At 45.7% G+C, this 21,012-nt stretch overlaps 1 protein-coding gene across 7 annotated transcripts in view; it reads right to left on the bottom strand.

Annotated features, from left to right (window-relative positions):
* Positions 1 to 21,012, bottom strand: part of DNMT3A (DNA methyltransferase 3 alpha) — a 132,377-nt gene that overhangs the window by 94,351 nt on the left and 17,014 nt on the right. Inside the window, exon 1 of one of the 7 annotated variants that reach the window (XM_075201090.1) lies at positions 7,947 to 8,051. The exons of the other annotated variants lie outside the window; for them this stretch is intronic. Coding sequence (XP_075057191.1) covers positions 7,947 to 8,036 — 90 coding nt within the window. The 5' untranslated portion in view covers positions 8,037 to 8,051. Of the gene's footprint in view, positions 1 to 7,946; positions 8,052 to 21,012 lie in introns of those variants that run through there. 7 annotated transcript variants of the gene reach the window in all.

The following is a 21,012-nucleotide window of genomic DNA, read 5'->3' as shown; positions in this document are numbered from 1 at the left end:
ACATATCCTACAAAACAGCAAATTTATTTTTATAAGATAGATACAGTCACAATACCTTAAGACCGTGATTAACGCAATATATTGCCAGATTAACCTTTGTAAATATGGTGTTAAGCGGATCAGTATTATACGATTGTTGCTGCAATTTTACTTACGTTGTAATTGGGGGATATAGTTGAAATGTTGACAGTGGAAATGTCTACACCATAATGTAGACAGTCATAAGGTCGACACCGGTTATAATGGCTACACGTTCATAATCTCGACACTGCTATAATGTCGACATGTAAAATGTGTACAATGTTGTAAAGTGGACATTCAAAATGTCGACATAAATCACTAGATTTAAAACGGCGATACATGTAAAAAACAAAATGGCGTGCCTCCCTCCCAAACAGCTTAACTAATCCTAGTGCTGCAAGCCTAGGCTAGTACTAGCAAAATCATGGGGGTAGGGGGGACAAAAAGCATGGGGTACCCTCAATTTTACTATAACCAGCTCTAGGCTTTGTCATCCTGGGCACTATAGTCAGGGAACCCTGCCATAATGCCAAACTAGCTTAAAGCTGTACATCACAGGGCTGGATTCCCTTGGGCGATCGGGTCCGCCAAAAATTATTGCTAGTACCATTTAACTGTCAATGTTTCATACCCAACCCATAAAATTAATATTAAAATCGAGAGAAATGATTGCAGTGTATTTTTTTAAACATATACAAGACAAAATTCAAAACAAATCTGACGTTGTTGTTTTGTGAATTTGGCCCAAAGAATCTGAAACAATGACGACATTTCTGAAAAGAGAGCTCAGGTTTCTGTATCCAGGGATTAGCGCATATACAGATCCAAAGCACCTGCGAGTTTCCCTGTGTGTGAATGATACATGTATAATGGTTCTATACAGAAAACACTTCTACACAACTTACACTCTTCAGATTTAGGGGCATATTTAATAAAGCACGATAGTGCTTTTAACGGATAATTAAGGTCCCACAGTGTCCTCCGCAAATTTATTAAGGGTGCATCGCAGCAGATATCATGGATATCTGCTGCTTTGCACTCCTCTTCGTTTTTGGGAGCAGTCACCATTCAACAGAATGGTGACTGCTCCTGGCCGCAATCTAATAAGTCCCGAAAAAACATTTTTTTCGGGAACTTGTCATGTTAATGTACCAGCTGCAGCTGGCGTACATGAGGAAATCTAATGCTGTCAGCTCTGCTCCGGAGAGCAGAGCTGTACAGCGCATGTGTGGAGGGATCACATGATCCCTCCCTGTCACTCAGCGCTCTCTCTCTGCAACTATCGTTGCAGAGACAGAGAGGGGATCTGTGTGCGCATGTCCAGTTCTTGGAACTGGACATGCGCAATTGAAGAGTAAGGAGAAGACCCGAAGACAGCGCTTCCGAAGAGGCAGGTAAGTATGATTTTTTTTTCCACAGCAGATTATCGGGACTGCTGTTTCTGTACTCCGGTTTTGATAAATTTGAGAAATGAATCAATACTTATCCGTCCGATAAGGATTGATAACCATTTCTCTATTTCAACGTTAAATGATAAATGTGCCCCATAATCCGGTATCTGCCCGTCAGTTACTGCAGTGTAAGCCAGAAGAGGTCATCTCGGGGTGCTCACAAGCAGCCCCCAGACTCACATCTCCCTGACAGCGTGCAGACCAGAGTTTCTGCTAAACCATCAGAAACGTAAGACAGGAGAGTGGCCCCCGGCTGCTAGAAAGGATTACTGGATGGAAACCAATCCCCTGGAGCTTGACACCTGTAATAATAATGTAGCAGAATGATTTATTTAACATGCTAGTGGGGATTAGTCTATAATGACATGGTAGACTCGTAAAAAATGATGTCACTATACAGCAACTCTTTACTTATGATTTTACCAGCCGAGCCGTGTTCGTGCACCTCTGCTAGAATTAACCCCGTCACTGCTGTAGGAGCGTGAGAGTCCAGCTCCTGGGCAATTATTAAATAATGGGTTAAGTACAAAACTAGATCTGCAAACTTTACTAAATAAATCATTATTGTGTATCTACATGGCACTGCTGTATAATGACCTGATCCACGGCGGTCAGGGGGTACCAGCCAGCCCACAGCAAAGAGGTGCTGCAGCAGCTATACCATGTAACCCAGAACTTCGCAGTTCTCGATGCCGCAAAAGGAGTCCGGTGGTGGCAGCTGAATTCTCCTACAACTATTGCACAAGTTGGCATTCGGAGGTGGCGAGTGTCTTGTGGCAAGGTGACACCAGTCGGAGTGGTCAGCAACAGTCGGCTACTGACGGTGATAAGAAAACCCAGATAAACTGTGCAGAAGAACAGCCCTTCTCCTGTCTTCTTCCCCCTACAGACCGGGTGGCAAAGTAAGCCTATCCGGTCACAAACGTTACTAGCAGGAACCTGAGACTTTGTACAGAAGGCGATTGGCTGAGCAGGTTGTCTTACAGATGGGTAAGGAAGGGTTACTGGTTACTTTCTATCAGGGGATCGGTCAATATGATTAAGTGAGTTTTTCCCCACATTATTGTTGTTTCATGTTTTCCAATTACCACACACACACACACACACACACACACACACACACACACACACACACACACACACACACACACACACACACACACACCAAGGATTTTGTCATGTGCTAATAATATTGTTCACTGAAATGTAAACTATATTAAAAGTAAAAATACAACATGCTAAAATTATTTTTCATGATACCGCCACATTGGGAGACGTCTGAGCTGTGTGCTGATCTCCAAGTCACTCACAACTGGTATTTATTAATCTGTCATCCACCACTCCTCTCCCCGCCGGTGCGGCTTTATGAGAACGCTGGAGGGTGGATTAGAACATCCAGGCTGTCATCACATGAATCACTGGAGAACGGGACAGGTGTAGTAAGTGGGTAATGTAAGGACAGTTATGGAATGACACCGATTGAGGAATGTAGATGTAGACACCGAGGTCTGGATGCAGCCTGAGCGAGACGAAATACACAATTTTGAGAATCATTTATTAAGGGGGATCACAAGAGTGCTTGCTACAAAAACCCATTTTCAGACCACACACTTATTTCTAAGGAACTGCTCTGCAAACTTTAGAGTGACCAATATTGACTAGGATGGGCAGGCAGGATGGATCAGACGGGGTGTCAGGCAGACACGGTTCGACTGGATGGGGTGTGAGGTAGACCTGGAGGAACCAGACGGGATTACGGGCAGACCTGGACGGGCCGCGCGGCGCGTCGGGAGGACCTGGACGGGCGGCGCGTCGGGAGGACCTGGACGGGCCGCGCGGTGTGTCGGGGAAGGGTAAACATGGATGGACCATAGGAAATGAAGAGTAGACTTGGATGGACCATCTGGGAATATGGGCAGACCAGGATGGACTCTCCACATACTGCGTCTAGTATGGATGGAGTGTACTAGATGACGGGCCGACCTGGATGGATGAGCAATGAGCCTCGATATTGTGGAACAGTAACAAGGAGGAGGCACGAAGTACGCCTGATTAACAAAACCAAGATTTTGGTTTGCAGACCAGGATATCTCAATGATCAGGAGAGCGCATCTGAAGGCGTCCGTGGTTTTGTGGGGTGCCTCAGAACTTTTCCGCCATGCAAACCGATCTGAAACTTATCCACTACAGAGACTGTATAAATGAATCCATTTCTAATAATATAGAAGATAACACGCCACAACTAATACCTAACAGAAATAAATGGGAGCATGTCAACCAATGCACTTAAAAATAAGCAATTAAATACTGTAAATAAAAAGGACATTAGAAGACAACTCAAAATTCATATATTCAGCCTCCAACCTCATTCTTTATGTGGTCACATAATTGCTTATAATCTACAGTATCCTCCTCACCCTCAACTTTAAAGCTCTTAGTCAATCTTCCCCTCCCTACATCTCCAATCTCATCTCTACCTACACTCCTACCCGCCCCCTCCGCTCTGTCTGTGACCGCCACCTCACTACTTCACTTATCACCTCCTCTCACTCTCGTCTTCAGGACTTTGCCCGGGCTGCTCCCCTGCTATGGAACGATCTTCCACGTTCCATCAGGTTAGCATCTACTCTCAAAGGCTTCAAGCGTGCCCTTAAGACTCATTTCTTTATTCAAGTCTATCAGTCCTCCTCCTAACTCCCTTATCCTGGCTCTCTCCCCCAGTTAGTACCACCCTATTTGTGTCTCCACTTTCCCTTTAAGATATAAACTCTCATGAGCAGGGCCCTCTTTCCTTGTGTGCTCCTTCTACTGTTCCTTCACCCTCTGTACCTCTTGGCCTGCTTCAATAGCCCTGTTTTCCCTGTCTTTTTAAGCTTTGGCCTTCTTCTGGCTAATTTCTACCATCCCTTTCACTAACTGTCCCAGATATAATCTGATTTGCTTTACCCTGTCACCCGTGTTTGTATACATTTTTGTATCATGTTGTATCTTGGTTCTGTATATGTAATGTACGGCGCTGCGGACCCTTTGTGGCGCCTTATAAGTCAAAGATAATAATAATAATATAGTGTAGGATATATTATCCCCCATCTAACCGTTCTCCTCTTCCACTATTATAGTATTATCCTTCTCATGTGTAATTACTACATTATTATGCTCTTAGTGTATTGTTGTAATCTAGTTATCCTACTGACAGTTTAAATTGAGAGGAAGAAAGGAGAGATATTGCTGTAATTAAAGGAAGTGCGCTTAGTGGCTATGACATCATCACTTTAACAACAGCGCTACATGGAATAGTAAGCTCTTACTATAGCAGATTCTATTCTATAAACATTTACATTATTACATAGTATGGTTGTTAAGTTGACTCTGCCACCTTACGGGCCGTGCACATATTTCACCCTATGAAAACACTAAAAACAGCGTATAATGTTAATCTATAATGAAAGGAATAACAGTGCAATTTTATTGCATGATCTCTCTATCTTCCCTGTTGTCCAGCGTTAAGAGAGAGTTTGGTTTAGGTAACATTAAGTCTGTGGGGGCTGATCTAAAAACACAAAATTAGCATTTTCAATCCAACTCAACAAGAAATAACTACAGGAGAGCCATGATTTGTTCCTTGCCCTCATTAAACTCACCACAATTTGAGGCCTTCGGTTCTCTTTCGCCCTTTCTCTTGAGGTGCCAATCCCAACGGGACCTCAGAAGCCATTCGAATCCTTTCCATCAACATTTGTTGGCCAAACCACGTTTCCTTGTTTAATCATGCTGCTTGGCTCTGCTGATGCAAGTCTTCCTCGCCAGTATTTACTCCTCAGTAACATTTGAGGGATGTTGCAACAGATATTCCACCAGTTTTGCTCTTCTCAGTGCATATGTGTTCAATCCTGTGTTTCTGCACTATGTCATCAGTGTCGATAACGATGGCTGCTCCAGCTCCTATTGCTCTATGTCCGCACTTGTATGAATATGCCGCTGTGTGATTTGGCAGGATATTCTGTATGAAGGAAGTACGGTCTCGTGGACGGATACAACGTGTTCCAATGTAAGGATCCCTCCTGCTCAGCGGCCCAAGGTGCAATGGGTGATGTTTTATTTCTTTAAGTTATTACAGTTATTTCCCGCACAAACTACAGTAACTCATCCATCCACTGTGTGTTGAGCAATGGTCGTCTTCCCTTAACCCAATGCTGACTTCATTCTGCCTGTGACCGCCAAGCCCTGTTCTTTTGGCAAAACCTAAATTTGCACGGTCAATGCAACAGCAGAGAACAGAAGCTTGAATCTTTCTAGAAAGCTGTCTCCTGGCATTGTGCCTGTACAACCCTCAGCTTGAAATGGGCACGGGCTAGGACTCTTGGGGTACTTCTCGAAATACAGATATGATAGAACTTCTCTCAGTCTTCACCTCTTCATTCCATACCGGTGTCACCATTCGTTTGTCTGTGGATGGTATGCTGTGGAGTGTATGGCTTTCACCCCACATTTGTTCCATGTCTTGCAGTTCCTGCGGTTCTTGGCGGAGAAATCCCGCTAGGCTGACAGATATTCTTGGGTTCCTCAATCAGTAGTGGTCAATGAGAATGGCTCCAAGTTATCCAATCTCACCTTCTAGTAACTAGTAACAGTTCTGATCCAGACAATATTGATTCCTGCTTGTCACGCCAAAGATACTTCATGAGCCAATCGTAACAAGAACTTATTTTATAAACGGAAACATTCTTTTTTTTCTGTATCCTCTTTACTACAATCTTGTTGAGCCACATTGGTCATTTTTATTTCTAAAACTCTTGATGCCATAAAAGGTGTATATACCTGTAACAAACGATTCGTGAAGGTGACCTATCAGCCTCAGCATTAATGCCTGTGCCAACTCTTCAAATCTGGCCTTTCTAGAACACATGGCTTTCATAGTAACTTTATATAAGGGTTTATTAAAATACAAAGTAGAAGTCACCATGTTCTAATCACTATTTCCTGAGTGTCATCTGTTTTATGAGATAAAATTAATACATTAACATCAACTCCTCGAGCTGGTTCTTCCGTCACCTAACAAAGGTACTTAGTTGTCTTTCAGCGTTGAAGAAAAATCCGCTTACTCTGGCAAAACCACTTGGATCCTATTATATACCAAATATTTACATAATAATGTCTGGATGTTGCTGACCATTACCTTCCTCAGCGATATATTTACATATAGACAAACTCCATCCTTTCCTGTCTTTCCTAAACATGCTATAGTTGTATTTCATATTCACTGCCCAATGTGCCAGCTTAGATACATTCACTATATCATAATCCTCCTCCAACGTTATCACTTCTAGTCCCACTATTGTCTTGAAGACATCGAGTCTACCTTGTAGGACCTTGCTTGGAGTTGACAGCCCAATTATCTGAAATAGTTTTTGAATAATGTCCATTTTCTTCCGTAACTTCTTTGTTTGGACCACAACTGCTATGTCCACCCCAGTGCCACCCAACAATCTATCTACTCCACCCACAATATGTCGTGTCAGAGAATATGAACACACACAGCATTCACATCCTTGCCGAAAGATTACCCTATTTGTCCTCCTAAAATTTTAACCTCTTTACCACCATCACCTGTCTGCTCTTCACTCCTCTACTGTCCCCATCGTTACTAGAGCAGTCATTCCCCAGGTTACTGGAGGAAGTGTCCTGCTCGAGCAATGCTGCTTCTGAACCGACATCCCCAATAGCAGCCAATTTATTGGGGTGTGTCAGATTGGGACTCACCTCCCTGACACTCTTTCCTTTACCCTCAAATACAGCCCGGTACCTCAGGATCCCACTCTCCCATGTCTCCACCCCTTCCATGTTGGCCCCAACCAGCGCCTGCTCGCTGAGCAGCAACTTCCACTATATACTCCCCAGCTGAGTTCACCAAGTGTTTAAATAGCTCATAACACAATGACTAAATGGGGTTCAGCATTAGCAATAGATAAAAAAAAAATGAAAAAAAAGTAAAGTAAAGTAAAACCACACCCTAAAAAACTCCCATTCCGAGATATATAAGAGTACATCCACCAGGGAATGATGTCTGGAGAGTCTGTTCTCCAGGTCTGGACTACGTGCGTGTGTGTGTATAATATATATATATATATATATGCACACACACACGCACATATATACACACTATACACTATATCATTCTCATATGCTGAATTGGTGGTAACCATGTAAACTGCAGAGGAAGTTTTGTGGTGGAGAAGATATCATACATATAAGTTGTCAGCTACAAACAGCACCCACTTCCCCCCGTATAAGAGCTATATCTGTAGACCGCCAGCTTGGGACACAGAACAACCTTCACGCAACAAAACAAATTCATTCTTGAACTTATTAATTGTAAGATGATTATAGAAGAAGTAAGAGGATATAAGAGTTACATTGTGCCGGGTGCCTCTCGTACTCCCCTGTAACGTAACCCTACATAATGATGTTTCTCACCATGGCACGTGATGGCATCCTGCCTGGTCCACGTCGTGTACATGGCATGTGGTAACCGTGTTCTGTGCAGCAGTGCTCAGCGTGCTGCATCCTTTTCACTTTCTCTTCCTCCCCGTGTGTCTGTGACACTTTCACTAACTCCCTACCCTCTGTGTCACCTCGTTCTCAGAATCAGTCACCTCCACTGCACAAGCTGCTGCAGTATTGGCTCATGACTTGCTCCTGCCTAAACCACAACCTGCGTTTCTGTGGCCTGTGTCTAGCCTGCGCCTCCGTACCCTGGGTGTAGCCTTTATCTTTGTGCCCTGCGTCTAGCCTGCCTCTATGTGTGTGTCCTGGGTCTATTCTGCATCTCCGAACCCTGCCTCTCTGTGCCCTGCGTCTGGCCTGCCTTTATGTGCGTCCTGGGTCTATTTTGCGCCTCCATTCCCTGTCTCTCTGTGCCCTGTGTCTGGCCTGCCTCTATGTGCGTGTCCTGGGTTTAGTCTGTGTCTCTGGCCTGCCTCTCCCAGTGCCCTACATCTCCTCACCCTGCGTCTGGCCTGCCTCTCTGTGCGTCTCCTGGGTTTATTCTGCCTCTCAGCGCCCTGCATCTCCTCACCCTGCGTCTGGTCTGCCTCTATCAGCCGACCTGCGTTTCCACACCTAGCCTGCATCTCTGCGCCCTGCATCTTTCCTGCCTCTCTGTGCGTCTCCTGGGTTTAGTCTGTTTCTCTGGCCTGCATCTCTTTGCACCCTGTGTCTAGTCTGCCTCTCCTCGCGCCTTGTGTCTAGCCTGCATATCTCCACACCCTGCGTCTCTGGGCCTAGCCTGCCTCTCCGCGCCCTACTTGTAACCTGTGCTATAAGTAGCTTGTATATAGTACATTGACTAGATTGTATATAGTGCTGTGAGATGTGTATAAAGAAATAACCAAACAAGTTGGCGCGGCTCAGACTTCATCGTATTTATTCTTAGATCAACATTTAACCAAATCACAGGAAGTCCACTCACAGGGAAATATTAGAATATTTAATAGATAAATTGTGCAGCGTAAATTATCAGTCCGAGTAAATGCCTTGATTAAACAAGTGTAAATTACAACACACTGAACACAGGTATAACCAGATTTCTCTGTCTCCGGTAGAAGAGATTTGTGAATGGAGCCACTGGCTGAAATTGATGAGTAATTACGCAAAACGACCTGCGAGACACGCGGCCGTCTCTTCGTATACATGAGGCTGTTTATAGAGCCTGGTTCCCACATGATTAGTAAATACAACCTGCTCTCACTTCCTTCCACACCACGTCATAGCCCAGCCCACTCAGGACAAAGAGCTGACACTCTAACCTGTATTAGATATATAACCATATCCCGGCTGTCAGGAAGCTTGTAGCACTGAGATAACAAGGCTGTAGGTGCTGGTCACTGCTTGTGGTTAGAGACCACCTGTGCTGGTCCCTCGCCTGCATCCTCCTCTGTATGGGGAAAGGAAACAGCAGCTAAGGCACAGACCGCTCTGCGTGCGCCCACGTCGCAAATCACACGTCTCAAACACGTATTTCACTAAAGGGGAACTTCGCCCAGAAACATGCCGGGATGTTACTTATTCCTCTGCTGCAATTATCCTGGGTCCATTGTGAATTCAGCGACTGGTCATTTATTAATTGTATATAACGGGCTGAAAATAGTTTTTGTTTTTTATTTTAATGCATTTTCTTTTTGTCACCCAAAGATCAATTACTACTGCCCCAAAACAATGATGTGCGTAATGATATGAACGTGAGATCCGACTGGAAGTCACGGGTCAGTTCTGTTTTACATCAGCAGAAAGACTTTTAGGGGGTCATTCAATTTAAAGCAAGTTTTTCTTTTAGACCGCGTTAAGTCTTTTAAACGCAGTTTTTTTTATCATTTTCCAGCGTGTTAACTTTACCCGCGATTCAATTCCATTTTTAACGCTACGGTTTATTTCATGAAACGGTCCTCTCACGCTCCAGTAGAAGGTCTATTGAAAGTATAGGGTGTGCGAGAGGCAGTCGCGTTAACAGCTATTCAATTGTTTTTTAACGCGGCGGGTAAAACTGGCAAATATGCTGTTTTATCTCGCACCTCTTTGGGGTGTGATAAAAATAAAAAACCTAAGAATTTGAAATCATGTAAAAATAAAAAAAAATAAAAAAAGATAAAAACATGTTTATCAGTAATACATAAAATATAAAAGTTGATTTCTTATGAAAAAATTTGAAAAAAAAACACTAAATATATTTATGGATGTTTTTGGTACAAATATGAATATACTAATGTGTTTTGACATGGTATAGATGGTATTCTATGGTAAAAAATAGTTCAATAAAAAAATATGCTAAAGAATGTACTGTAATGTAGATATTAATAATGTGTAATCAAATCTAATGTATGAAAATGTATGCAAACCCTTTTTTATGTGTTATACATGACCGTGTTAAAATTCCCCTTCACGCCCCTAAAAACTCGCAAACACAATGATTAACGCACAGGGTCAGCGTTCCCTCTTTTTCAATTGAATTGCATGGGTATTCGCACTGCGTTAACTAAAAACGGTCGCTCTAGCAGTTAAAACCAGCGGGTGAATTTTTTTTATATTTAACGCTGCGGGGGGAAAAAAACCAACTTGCGGTCAATTGAATACCCCCTTATCATTTATGTTTTTATTTGTATGTAATGAAGAAGTCACCGCCCCACTCTGTATCTATAAACCTGTTTACCTACAACTGTTGCATGGGGCGCAATGATTTGGACACCCTCACCACTGGACAATCTACCCCGATATAAGTGAGACCGCGTGGGGGAAAATCTGCCTTTTGCCTAATTTATGGCCTATGTTAATCATGAGAGTGAGCCGTCTCTATCACGTGTGGCAACTGCGTGCTTGGCGTGAAGCTTCTTATCACATTGCTCAGCGATTGCCTGGAAATCCTCTTCCCACTGAAACCAACGAGGAGACACAAATCCATCAGGACGTGAACCGATCTCCACCATCCTACTCCCTACCTAAATAGGGATGTCATCACTCCACCAAACTCCTCCCCTCCGTCAATGCCACCTTCATGGTCCATGAACCTATGGGTCCTGCCGGAAATCTAACCCCCTCGATCCATCTGAAAGGTGGAGCACATAACTGCGTTGCTACAAAAACATCCTCATTGTGTGCACAGCAACAATTAATAAGAATATCTATAACTGAAGATAAACTGTCTTTTTTACATCTCCGCCAACACCCGAGATTATCCGGGGGGCAATAAGAGCTGACTTCACCTCATAGGCCCGGCCTGAGGCAGTCACGTAGATGTTTGGCCCAGATATTTTCCTTCTTAAGCCAAGGATTGTGAGAGCTGTTGTAGAATCCAGTCCCCTCCGCCACAGAGCCAACTCTGCAGCATTTGGCATCAGACGGCAGCAGGTGAAGTCACCTATTCTCCCCCTAGACCAATGGTAGGTCGGCTGCCACTTTCCGGCCACCGTCCGGCATGCTGGGATTTGTAGCTCCACAACCACTGGAGAGCCACAGGTTATGTAAGACTAATCCAGGCACTTCATCAATCCGGTCAAACCATTGTAGATCTCCATATTATAAGAGTATCTAGAGAACACCTCTTCATACAATGCCTCACCACAAACCACTCTGCAGCCTTCCTGCTTGTTCTTAGAAAATGTATTCTGTTATCGGGGTGCAGATTCTAATAATAATAATACCTGGGAGTACATTTACTAAACTGCGGGTTAGAAAAAGTGGAGATGTTGCCTATAGCAACCAATCAGATTTCAGCTGTCATTTTGTAGAATGTACTAAATAAACGATAACTAGAATCTGATTGGTTGCTATAGGCAACATCTCCACTTTTCCAATAGCGGAGTTTAGTAAATCTAGCCCCTGATCTTTACATAGTCCATACAGATTGCTGTGTGTCATCATTTGCAGGCAGGACCCAGCGTGCAGTAATCTGTACTTTATAGGTCATGTGACAAGATCTGTGTTATCGCTCCTCCGACCGTCCTAAACTCTCAGATATTTGTGCTGTGTACATTTTTGGGGAACTGTTGTTTGCTTATGTGACCTATGTCTGGCTTGATTATACTAACGCCATGTACGGCGATGCACGAAAACATCCTTCTTTAATATGGTGGAGGATTTGTAGCAGGACAGTGGCACAGTGGATAGCATTGCTCAATAGTGATCAAGGCAATATCTGTGTGGAGTTTGTATATTCTACCCCCATGCATGTGCGGCCTTCCTCCCACAATCATCATCATCGCCATTTAGTTATATAGCGCCACTGATTCCGCAGCACTGTACAGAGAACTCACTCACATCTGTCCCTGCCCCATTGGAGCTTACAGTCTAAATTCCCTAACACACACACACACACACAGACAGACATAGAGAGAGAGAGAGAGAGACTAGGGTCAATTTTTTGATAGCATCCAATTAACCTACTAGTATGTTTTTGGAGTGTGGGAGAAAACTGGAGCACCCGGAGGAAACCCACGCAAACACGGAGAGAACATACAAACTCCTCACAGATAAGGCCATGGTTGGGAATTGAACTCATGACCCCAGCGCTGTGAGGCAGAGGTGCTAACCACTGAGCCACCGTGCTGCCCCAATCCTAAGACATAACCGTGCGTGTATCTATACGGTAGGGACAGACAGTAAGCTCCGCAGTGGCAGGGTCTGACATAGTCTCTGTACAGCGTGGCGGAATAACCCGCTGCTGTATAAATAACAATAGAGCCTCTTCTGCAGAAAGGACTGTGGCCATCACCAGCGTCAACCCACTGATGCGTTGAGAATGAAGCAGTAAAACACCCATTTTCGATGGCAAAATGGTGTTCAGTCCACTAAAAAATACTCCCTTGAAATATCTTTAGTTGTTCCTATTGCTGGAATAACTATGGATGTTATAATCGGCACCTCTACACCATACATCCATCAAATGCTATAGTCAGTCCTTGAACTGGCTGTACCTGGACGTGAATTAAACACGGGGCACAAAGACTTTGTAGGACTCGGTGGACTGGGGGTAACGCCTCACAGGCAGTAGTATAATAATGGATCGTCTCATATATTGCAGCTCTTCGTTAACTGTTTCATATAAAATAATACAATATGTGAATACATAGTATGTCCTTCCAGCACCGGGCCGGTGATCTGTCAGGCCACGGGGTCAGCGATCTGTCAGGCCACGGGGTCAGCGATCTGTCAGGCCACGGGGTCAGCGATCTGTCAGGCCACGGGGTCAGCGATCTGTCAGGCCACGGGGTCAGCGATCTGTCAGGCCACGGTGCTTTCAATAATCTCATTTCTCTGATATGATTCAGTGGATCTGCTCCCTCAGAATAGGGCGCTGGGGTCACAGAGACGGTAACCTGAAAACACCTGGGGGTAAATGTACCAAGCTGAGAGTTTTCGGGCGGGTTTGAAAAACCAATCAGATTCGAGCTATCATTTATTTAGTACATTCTACAAAATGATAGCTTTTCAAACCCGCCGGCAAACTCTCAGCTTGATACATTTACCCCCTGGAGAGGATTTAGTGAACCGTCCATTTCCAGGACCTAGAATACCCGCCAGCCCAGCAGCTCTGTGTAAGAGTGAGCTGGGATCAGTCACTGCTGCCAGGGAAGGATTCTGGGCCTCGTCCAGCAGCCGCAGATAATAACATCACAGCGTCAGAGGCCGCAGGATCCCTCATTATCTCAGCCAAGATCATTCTGCCTCTCCTCATCTGTATCTACAGAGACTGCAACACTGCACTTTATCCTGTCCGGGGGGGACAGGGTTAACACTCACAGGGCTGTAACCTTTCCGGCAGGGAGAGGGTTAACACGCAGAGCACTGTAACCTCTCCGGCAGGGACAGGGTTAACACTCACAGGGCTGTAACCTCTCCGGCAGGGACAGGGTTAACACTCACAGGGCTGTAACCTCTCCAGCAGGGACAGGGTTAACACGCACAGCGCTGTAACCTCTCCGGCAGGGACGGGGTTAACACGCACAGCGCTGTAACCTCTCCAGCAGGGAGAGGGTTAACACGCAGAGCGCTGTAACCTCTCCAGCAGGGACAGGGTTAACACGCACAGCGCTGTAACCTCTCCGGCAGGGACAGGGTTAACACTCACAGCGCTGTAACCTCTCCAGCAGGGACAGGGTTAACACGCACAGCGCTGTAACCTCTCCGGCAGGGACGGGGTTAACCCCTGGAACACACTTTGGAATGTCCTATTCACATGCAGTTTATAAGCACATAAAACAGTCAAACATTGGTCTCTCTGTTCCAACGTTACTATGTAAAAGGGCCCAGCAGAGACTCACAATTACAGTGGGTATAAAATTACTGATGTAGAAAGATCACTACAGGCCTCTATACTACAGACCTATTGCCTGCAGTCTATACAGACTCTCACTAACTCCAGATCCATTCATAGAAAACACTTCCAGTCCCAGAACGTATCTTATAAGAGAAGAATAGAGCATTTCTTCCTCAACCCAATAGCACTGGTTATTACCCATGGGACCAACTACAGGAAGCACAACTCTGGAAGGCGCCCTCTGCTGGTGTGAGACTGTACTGTGACCTCCTATGACAGTGGATGATGCACCTTCTGTCCACTTTAGCTGCAAACATTATCCACTGCTTATACTCTCAGTAATCATTATTATATAGTACTAAACTTATAGTACTCGCTTGATCCACGCATTAAACAATTAGTAGAATTATAGCAATTTTGGGGGGTGTAGTGTCCTATGTCTGTATACAGTGTAATAGAATTGTACTATGATCAGGTCATGTTGGGGGTGTAGTGTCCTATGTCTGTATACAGTGTAATAGAATTGTTTTATGATCACCCCCTCCTCCCTGACCGCCTCTGACTTCGCCTCCTTTTTCTCCTCTAAAATTGAGGCCCTCCAACTTGAAATCTCCTCCTCCACTCTCTCATCCACCCCCCCCCCCTTTTCCGTCCTCCCCCCCTAGCCACCTTCCCCTCCACTCTTTCCGCCCCACCACGGGTGAGGAAGTCCACTCTCTCATTTCATCCTCCCCCCTCCCTCTACCTGTCCCCTGGATCCCATCCCCTCCCACCTTCTTTGCTCCCTTTCCCCCACCACCTGCTCCCACCTCGCTCACCTCTTTAATCTTTCCCTCTCCACCGGCATCTTCCCCTCCTCCTTCAAACATGCTCTCGTATCCCCCATTTTAAAGAAACCTAATATTGACCCCACTTCTCCCTCGAACTATCGCCCCATATCTCTTCTCCCCTTTGCCTCCAAAATTCTCGAGAGGCTCGTCTGCAGCCGTCTCTCCTCCTACCTTTCTGAACACTCCCTCCTTGATCCTCTCCAGGCTGGTTTCCGCCCCCTTCACTCCACTGAAACTGCCCTGGCTACAGGCCCGGCGCTCCCATTAGGCAAGGTTAGGCAATTGCCTAGGGCGCCCGGCTCTGCAGGGCGCCTCAAAATTAAAAAAAAATGACTATGGTCATTTAAAACGGAAATCCACGGGGAGGAGAGGAGGGAAAGGGCTATGAATCTTACCTGCATGAAGCTACTCCCCTCCGCTCCGTCATCATCACGGCCCGACAGTGTCTGTGAGTGGAGGGGAGAAGACAGAGCAGAGAGGAGCAGCTTCATGCAGGTAAGTTAAAGAAAGACATGGGGAGCTGAGGGGAGGGAAGCGCAGCGCCAATTTTGACAGGGGGGGTGCCGATTTTCACACTGTGCCTAGAGCGCCAAGGACCCTAGCACCGGCGCTGCCTGGCTAAAGTCACCAATGATCTCCTCTCTGCTAAAGCCAGGGGCCACTTCTCGCTTCTTATCCTCCTTGATCTCTCAGCAGCCTTCGACACCGTTGACCACCCCCTCCTCCTCCACACCCTCCAGTCCTTTGGCCTCTCCGGCCCTGTCCTGTCCTGGTTCACCTCTTACCTTTCTGACCGTTCCTTCTCTGTCACCACCTCTGGGACTCTCTCCCCCCCGTCCACCCTTCCAGTGGGGGTCCCTCAGGGCTCTGTTTTAGGACCCTTACTCTTCTCTCTATACACCTCTTCCCTGGGTGAACTCATCAGCTCCTACGGCCTCAATTACCACCTCTACGCTGATGACACTCAACTTTACCTCTCCTCTCCTGATCTCTCTCCCTCCCTCCTCTCTAGGGTGTCCGCCTGCTTCTCTGCCATCTCCTCCTGGATGTCCTCTCGATTCCTCAAACTTAACCTCACCAAAACTGAACTCATAGTCTTTCCTCCCACTCACACCTCGTCCCCTTCTGACCTCTCTATCACTGTCGACAACACCTCTATCTCCCCTGTCCCCCAACTTTGCTGCCTCGGTGTCATCCTCGACTCCTCTCTCTCCTTTGGCCCCCACATTCTCTCTCTTGCTAAATCCTGCCGCTTCCAGCTGCGCAACATCGCTGGCATCCGGCCCTTCCTCTCCCAAGATGCCACCAAATGTCTTATTCACTCTCTGATCATCTCCCACTTGGACTACTGCAACCTCCTCCTTACTGGCCTCCCCCACTCTCATCTCGCTCCCCTTCGATCTGTACTTAACGCAGCCGCTAGGCTCATCTTCCTTTCTCGCCACTCCTCTTCTGTCTGCCCCCTCTACCAATCCCTTCACTGGCTCCCCTTCCCCTACAGAATCCTGTTAAAGCTCCTCACTCTTACATACAAGGCCCTCGCCAACTCCACTGCACCCTACATCTCCACCCTCCTCTCTATTCATGCTCCATCCCGCCCTCTTCATTCTGCCAGTTACCGTCGCCTCTCTTCCCCCCTGATCACCTCCTCCCACGCGCATATCCAAGACTTCGCCCGTGCTGCCCCCCTCCACTTGAACAAGCTCCCTCCCTCCATCAGAACTTCCCCTAATCTGTCCAGTTTCAAACGGGCTTTAAAAACCCACCTTTTTCTTAAAGCCTTCTAGTCTCCCACTTAACTTCCTACCTTTTCTTCTGCCTCTTCCTCCCCCCCTTATCCTTATCCTCCGTTCCTCCATCTCTCCCCCGTGTCTCTCTGTCTGTCTACCCCACCCCTTAGATTGTACGCTCCTTTGAGCAGGGTATTCTCTCCTCCTGTCTTCACCACTGTTAACTCTGCTCTCCAGCTACTTAGCCCTCCTCCTTGAGGACCCTCTTTCCCGCGTCCCCTCTCGCTCCCTCCTCTCCCCTTGGGGGTCTCCCTGTCACCCGTGCTTTCCCTCTTGGACTCCGTCATTGGCGGACCTTCCTCTCTCACCTCCTCCGCCCCTCTAGCTGTGCTTTTAACTCACTGAGTTACTGTGATTATTGTTTACTGTACTGTGCTGTCTCACCTCGTATTGTAATTTTGTTTGTCCCTGTACGGCGCTACGGACACCTAGTGGCGCCCTATAAACAAAAAGTAATAATAATAATAATCATGTCCAGTGATCAGGTCATGTTGGATGTGTAGTGTCCTATGTCTGTATATACTGTAATAGAATTGTATTATGATCATGTCCAGTGATCAGGTTATGTTGGAGGTGTAGTGCCCTATGTCTGTATATAGTGTAATAGAATTGTATTATGATCATGTTCAGTGGTCAGATCATGTTGGCGGTGTAGTGTCCTATGTCTGTATATACTGTAATAGAATTGTATTATGATCATGTCCAGTGATCAGGTCATGTTGGGGTGTAGTGTCCTATGTCTGTATACAGTGTAATAGAATTGTATTATGATCATGTCCAGTGGTCAGGTCATGTTGGGGGTATAGTGTCCTATGTCTGTATATAGTGTAATAGAATTGTATTATGATCATGTCCAGGGATCAGGTCATGTTGGAGGTGTAGTGTCCTATGTCTGTATATAGTGTAATAGAATTGTATTATGATCATGTCCAGTGGTCAGGTCATGTTGGGGGTGTAGTGTCCTATGTCTGTATATAGTGTAATAGAATTGTATTATGATCATGTCCAGTGGTCAGGTCATGTTGGGGGTGTAGTGTTCTATGTCTGTATACAGTGTAATAGAATTGTATTATGACAATTAGGTGCAGTTGTCTAGGTACCATACGTAGTGTAGGTTGAGCGATTACTCTGTCAGTGGATGAGACAGGAAGGAGGCAGCCAGCAGGGAGGATATTAGAAAGAGGTACATTTCCTCTCTCTGTGATATTTTTAGCCATGTCCTCATGTGACTGAGCGGTGTCTGCTAATGATCTGCAGTTTCGGCCAGATGATACGTCTAACACATCAGGACAAGAAGAAGGCAGCAGGTATCTCAGGTCCGACCAGGCTCTGCGTCCGTCACCGTCTGACATCCATACTGGACGAGCTTAGAGACAACATTACAGAATCAGCTGTTGTTTTGCTGAGATGAAGGGACCGGGGGTCTGTACCTGAAGCCCAGTCACTGATATAACGGTCACTTTATCCCAATGATGGCTCATAGGGAAAATGTCATATATTAGTACTACATTAGCTATCAAGTGCGACTACGGAAAATGCCAGCATTTGAAATGTATGTTATATAAAATGGCGATAATGAGTTCCCGGTGTTAAAGCGGCAATCAGGACACAGGTGTATAGGTAATATCACAGGTAACAGGGTACAGGTGTATAGGTATTATCACATGTAACAGGGTACAGGTGTATAGGTAATATCACACATAACAGGGCACAGGTGTATAGGTAATATCTCAGGACACAGGTGTAAAGGTAATATCACACGTACAGGGATGGTACAGGTGTATAGGTAATATCACACGTACAGGGATGGTACAGGTGTATAGGTAATATCACAGGTAACAGGACACAGGTGTATAGGTAATATCTCAGGACACAGGTGTATAGGTAATATCACAGTACACAGGTGCCGGCACAGGTGTATAGGTAACATCATAGGACACAGCTAACAGGGCACAGGTAATATCATAGGACACAGCTAACAGGGCACAGGTAATATCATAGGACGCAGCTAACAGGGCACAGGTGTATAGGTAACATCATAGGACACAGCTAACAGGGCACAGGTGTATAGGTAATATCACAGGACACAAGTAACATGTACAATATAGCTATATTATACATATCTCTCATCATTATCACCATTTATTTATATAGCGCCACTAATTCTGCAGCGCTGTACAGAGAACTCACTCACATCAGTCCCTGCCCCATTGGAGCTTACGGTCTAAATTCCCTAACATACACACAGACAGAGAGAGACTGGGGTCAATTTTGATAGCAGCCAATTAACCTACTATATGTATGTAGATTATATATATATATATATATATATATATATATATATATATATATATATATATATATATATATATATATATATATATATATATATTCTGATGAGGAGGAGGAGGATGAAGGTAACAGAAGAGGATACATGGAACGCCAGGTAATAGGCAACACCAGGTAACGGAAGAGAATACAGGTAACATCAGGTAATAGGCAACACCAGGTTCCTGATGAGAATACAGGTAACACCAGGTAACGGAAGAAGATACAGGTAACGGAAGAGGATACAGGTAACGGAAGAGGATACAGGTAACACCAGGTAACAGAAGAGGATACAGGTAACACCAGGTAACGGAAGAGGATACAGGTAACACCAGGTAACGGAAGAGGATACAGGTAACACCAGGTAACGGAAGAGGATACAGGTAACATGTCAGGCGCCGCTCGGCGGCCGCCCGCCCGTCCACACAGAACGTCTGGTTGCCTAGCAACCAGACGCATCACTTCCCCTTCCGCCCGGCCGTCCAGCTCAGACCCAGAAGCGTCCCCGTTGCTAGGCAACGGGACGCTGCTTGAAGAGAGCGCTACGGCGCTACAGGATGACTAGCGCTACGGCGCTACAGCTATGACAGCACTACTAGTGCTGAGGGCATTGGCTAGCAGCACTATTTAAGTCCCTCTGACCTCACCTCCTGTGCCAGAGTTTCAGGTCCTTTCCTGTCCTCCAGCGTTCCAGTATTCCTGAGTCTATCTGTTTCCTGACCCTTGCCTTCCTCCAGTTTATTGCCGTTTGCCTGTGACCATTGTGACCCGGATTGCCTTGACTACCCCTTTTGGATCTCCCTGTTGTACCTCGCTGTCAGAACGTTATCGACCCGGCTTGATTCACACCCCGCTCGGATTCTCCTTGTGTACCTGCATTGCCCGCATCATTGCTGAACCTGCCTGTCTGACATTCCTCTCGTGCTTCGCTATCTGACTCGTGGAAGGACCGCGACCTGCGTGTTTCCTGCAGCTAAGCCCATACCTCCTTGCGGGGGTCCCTGGTGAACACCAGGGGCACGTTAGACTCCGCGCCTTCCTCCGAGTAGTGCCAACGATAGCAGGTACGCTATACTAGTCGTGACATAACACCAGGTAACGGAAGAGGATACAGGTAACACCAGGTAACGGAAGAGGATACAGGTAACACCAGGTAACAGAAGAGGATACAGGTAACACCAGGTAACAGAAGAGAATACAGGTAACACCAGGTAACAGAAGAGAATACAGGTAACACCAGGTAACAGAAGAGGATACAGGTAACACCAGGTAACGGAAGAGGATACAGGTAACACCAGGTAACGGAAGAGGATACAGGTAACACCAGGTAACAGAAGAGGATACAGGTAACACCAGGTAACAGAAGAGGATACAGGTAACACCAGGTAACAGAAGAGGATACAGGTAACACCAGGTAACAGAAGAGAATACAGGTAACACCAGGTAACAGAAGAGGATACAGGTAACACCAGGTAACAGAAGAGGATACAGGTAACACCAGGTAACAGAAGAGGATACAGGTAACACCAGGTAACAGAAGAGGATACAGGTAACACCAGGTAACAGAAGAGAATACAGGTAACACCAGGTAACAAGGCACAGTTGAATAAGTAATAGAAAAAGGACAAAGGTAGCACCAGGTAAAAGGCCAGCAAACAAATTAATAGAAATACAATCTGCATTATAATGTCTCTGAATAAATCATGTCTTAAATTTTTCATAAGTCTGAATATTGAATTTCACTGAGTCAAAGACAAACCAGACGAGGGGTTCTAAACCTCTCCCGC

This window comes from Mixophyes fleayi, chromosome 3 (genome assembly GCF_038048845.1).
Source record: "Mixophyes fleayi isolate aMixFle1 chromosome 3, aMixFle1.hap1, whole genome shotgun sequence".
Classification (NCBI taxonomy): domain Eukaryota; kingdom Metazoa; phylum Chordata; class Amphibia; order Anura; family Limnodynastidae; genus Mixophyes; species Mixophyes fleayi.
This window is presented reverse-complemented; position numbering and strand designations above follow the sequence as displayed.